The sequence below is a fragment of the Chrysochloris asiatica genome, unplaced genomic scaffold (genome assembly GCF_000296735.1).
Source record: "Chrysochloris asiatica unplaced genomic scaffold, ChrAsi1.0 scaffold00518, whole genome shotgun sequence".
NCBI classification, from domain to species: Eukaryota; Metazoa; Chordata; class Mammalia; order Afrosoricida; family Chrysochloridae; genus Chrysochloris; species Chrysochloris asiatica.
In genome coordinates, this window is record NW_006409036.1 from 718325 (window position 1) to 722134 (window position 3810).

Consider the following 3810-nt stretch of genomic DNA (forward strand, 5'->3'; position numbering starts at 1 on the left):
GACATCAAATGCTGCTGCTGCTGTGGAGTAGTAGTAAGAGTCCTCCTTCATTAATAATAGGAATCTAAAATGGTACTGTCACTTTAGAAGAGAGCTGAAGTATCTTACAAAACTAAAATCATAGTTCTGAAGGCGCTCTGGTAGCATAGTGGTTATGAATTGGGCTGTGAACCATAAGGTCAGAAGTTCGAAACTACCAGATGCTCTGCGGGAGAAAGATGAGGCTTTCTGCTCCCGTAAAGATTTACAGCCTCGGAAACCCTGTACGGTGTCGCTATGGGTCAGAACTGACTCGACGGCACTTAACAACAACAACAACAACCATATTATCCAGCAATTTTACTCCCAAGTATTTGTTGAACTGCTTTGGAAGGTTAACAGTCATCTAAAACCTGCATGGAAAAGTTTGTAACATCTTTACTCATAATCTGAAAACCAGGATTCAATCAAGATGTCCTTTAATAGTGTCAACAGATAAATATGCAATATATCTACATAATGAAATACTATTTAGAAATATAAATAAATGACCTATCAAGCCACAAAATATGAAGGATAGATCTTAAAAGTTACTTCTAAGAAAAAATAATTCACAATATGAAAGACTTCATATTACATGAATATGATTCCATACTGCATGATTCCAACTATATGAAATTTAGGAAAAGGTAAAATGATAGATTAATGGGTACAAAGTTTGTGTTTAGGGTGGTGAAAAAGCTTTGGAAACAGCTAGTGGTTGTTGTTGCAAAACATTACAAATATAAAAAAAGACTATGAATTGTACACTTAAAATCATTAACTGTTGTTGTTGTTAAGTGCCGTCGAGTCAGTTCTGACCCATAGCGACCCTGTACAGGGTTTCCGAGGCTGTAAATCTTTAAGGGAGCAGAAGGCCTCATCTTTCTCCTGCGGAGCAGCTGGTAGTTTCGAACTCCTGACCTTAAGGTTCGCAACCCGATTCGTAACCGCTACGCTACCAGAGCTCCTTAAAAAATCATTAATATGGCTAATTTATATCAAACCTATTTTGCCCCCATGTAATTTGTTCAAAAATGTAGGCAAGATTTAAAAAAAGATGGTAGAGCTATAAGAGTCTCAGTTGTTTACTTACTTCATGCTCTCTGTACATGACGCTTTAAAAAATTATGAACAAACTGTGTATATTAGAATAGAAACAAGAAAAAGTCTTAGGAAAATTTGAAAAAGATACAAGCATCTTATCCTAAAATACACTAAAAGTATGAGGAAGTTTGGCATCCACCTAGTAGAACAACATTCAAAGCATTAGTCTGTTAAAGAAAGTGTCAGCAGTTTGAATACACTAGCCAGAAAAGGATGTGGCAGTCTGTTTCTGTAAAAGATATTATAGTCTTGGAAACCCTATGGAATTCAGTACTATAGTGCTACACTATGAGTTGGAATTGACTCAATAGCTTTGGGGTTTGGACTGATTCTACATCTTATCACTGTAGAGGTAGAGTGGGCTAACATTCAGCATGCATTCCTCTTTATTTTGATTTGTTTTCTTGTACTACGGAAGAAGATAATTAGAAAACTGTATTTCTTAGGAGCATTAAAACCTAGAGTTTCATATGTAATTACTGGGATTTTGACCAGATATACAGGGAAGAATCAGATGGCAAATTTGAGTCAGGTGTCTTGTTTTAGTCAATTATATGGTCAAGAATACTTGGAGTGCATCAGGTTATTTAGAATGAAGGCAAATTTTAGGTGACTAGATTCATGCACCTATCCTTAGTTAAACAAGTTCAGATCTAGCAGACTCAATTAGTCTTGGACTAATAATTATAACAAAATATCCTTACTATCAGAATTGCAGAAAATGTAGCATATTTGTGGAGAGTCATCTTTATTCCACAACCTTCCTCGTAAAAGAAGAGGCGTCAATGTTTTAACTGGTCTAGTTTTCACTGCTGTTCTGGGAGTCATTTCAAATATGTGAAGGATATACCACCAGTTATTTCACAATTGATTAAGTACATGCTTACAAAGTCTCTGTTCAAAATATTAAACGAGACTTCTGTTTAAAGGAAATAACCCAGAAGAGGTTGAATATTACACGCCAGAACTGACCACAAGAAATAAACACTTAAGTAGTAATCTGGAAAATGATATCTCAAAAATTTGGATTTGAGGACAATAGTGATGCTTTTCCATTGGGATGCTTGTACGCTGGAACTCCATGGCTTGCAGTAGCAGATCTATTTCATACTGAATCACCTGCAGTCAATGTGAAAGAATTCCCTATCGCAGGGAAGATCTTAGTAAAAACAACAACAACAAAAGTTTTAAGAAATAAACAAGAAAAAGTTGCTTATATCATATAAAATGAACGAGATCAGATTCTGGAAATAATGCAGCGTTGTGAGGTGATGAAAGTATAATTTATACCTTCATGATTTTGAACTCTGTTGTCATGAGTAACTCTGTAGTATTGGAAAAAAATCATTCTGTTAGGTAAAGAATGCTTTTCAGGTGAAAAGATTTCTTAGGCCCTGCTTTATGTCCTTATTTCTAAGACTGTAGATAAAGGGGTTCAACATGGGGGTGACCACAGTGTACATCACCGAGACTATTGCAGTGGCTCTGGAGCTTTGGGAATCAGAAGAACTAAGATAAACTCCAAAACCTGTACCATAGAACAAGGAAATGACTGAGAGGTGAGACCCACAAGTGGAAAAGGCTTTATATTTGCCCGCAGCTGATGAAATTCTCAAAATGGAGGACACAATCTTACTGTAAGAGAAAAGGATCCCAGTAAGTGGAATAACACCCAGAAGTCCAGCCATAAAATACATCACTAAGTCATTGAGGAAAGTGTCAGAACAAGCAAGTTGGATTACTTGATTAAATTCACAGAAAAAGTGGGAGATTTCCAATTCTGTACAAAAAGATAGCCGCAAAACCATTAAGCTATGTAACAGAGAGTACAGAACAATCAATAATAAGGCTGCCAAAATCAGGAGGCCACAGAATTTGGGGTTCATGATGACCATGTAATGCAGTGGGTGACATATAGCCACAAACCGGTCATAAGCCATAATTGTTAAGAGAATATTTTCTAATCCTATAAATAGCAGGAAAAAATACATCTGGGTAATGCAAGCTTCATATGTAATAACTTTGTTCTGCATCTGAATGTTAAGTAGCATGTTTGGGACAGTGGTGGAGGTGAAACAAATGTCTGCAAAAGAGAGGTTGGAGAGGAAGAAATACATGGGTGTGTGGAGGTGGGAGTCTGTGATAATGGCCAGGATGATGAGCAGGTTCCCAGTGAAGGTGACCAGGTACATGAACAGGAATAGTCCAAAGATGAGGGGTTGCAGCTCAGGTTCTTCTGAGAGCCCCAAAAGAATGAATTCTAAAATATGTGTTTGGTTTCCTGGTTCCATGTAGCTGATGAAACACCTGGAAAAGAGAAGAGAACAATGTAAAGTTAGTCACAGATAATCAACACTAATCTAACACTATCCTGTTGTTTGTATTTATATATGCTTAACTAAGTCCTCTATAATATCTATTGATCTAGTGCTGTTTAACTGAGAATTTCATGGAATACTAAATGCTCAATCTACTACGCAATACCGAAACTGACTAGCCTTCCTTACCTCAAATCCCATACATTTTGCTAAGGCAATATTATTGCTGTTGTCAAGTTGCGTTGAGCCTGGTCATACTGACTCTGAATAGGGTTCCCAAGGATCAGTTGGGGAGTGCCTTGAGACTTTTTTTAGTTCATTCAAGAGGGAAAATATATATGTTGTTGTTGTTGTTAAGTGCCGTCGA

At 36.9% G+C, this 3810-nt stretch overlaps 1 protein-coding gene across 1 annotated transcript; it reads right to left on the reverse strand.

The window, feature by feature from the left end:
* Positions 1–2495: 2495 nt before the first annotated feature.
* LOC102837074 (olfactory receptor 7A5-like) lies at positions 2496–3416 on the reverse strand. The gene has a single exon (XM_006877515.1). The coding sequence runs from the start codon at positions 3414–3416 to the stop codon at positions 2496–2498; it is 921 nt and encodes a 306-aa protein (XP_006877577.1).
* Positions 3417–3810: the final 394 nt, after the last annotated feature.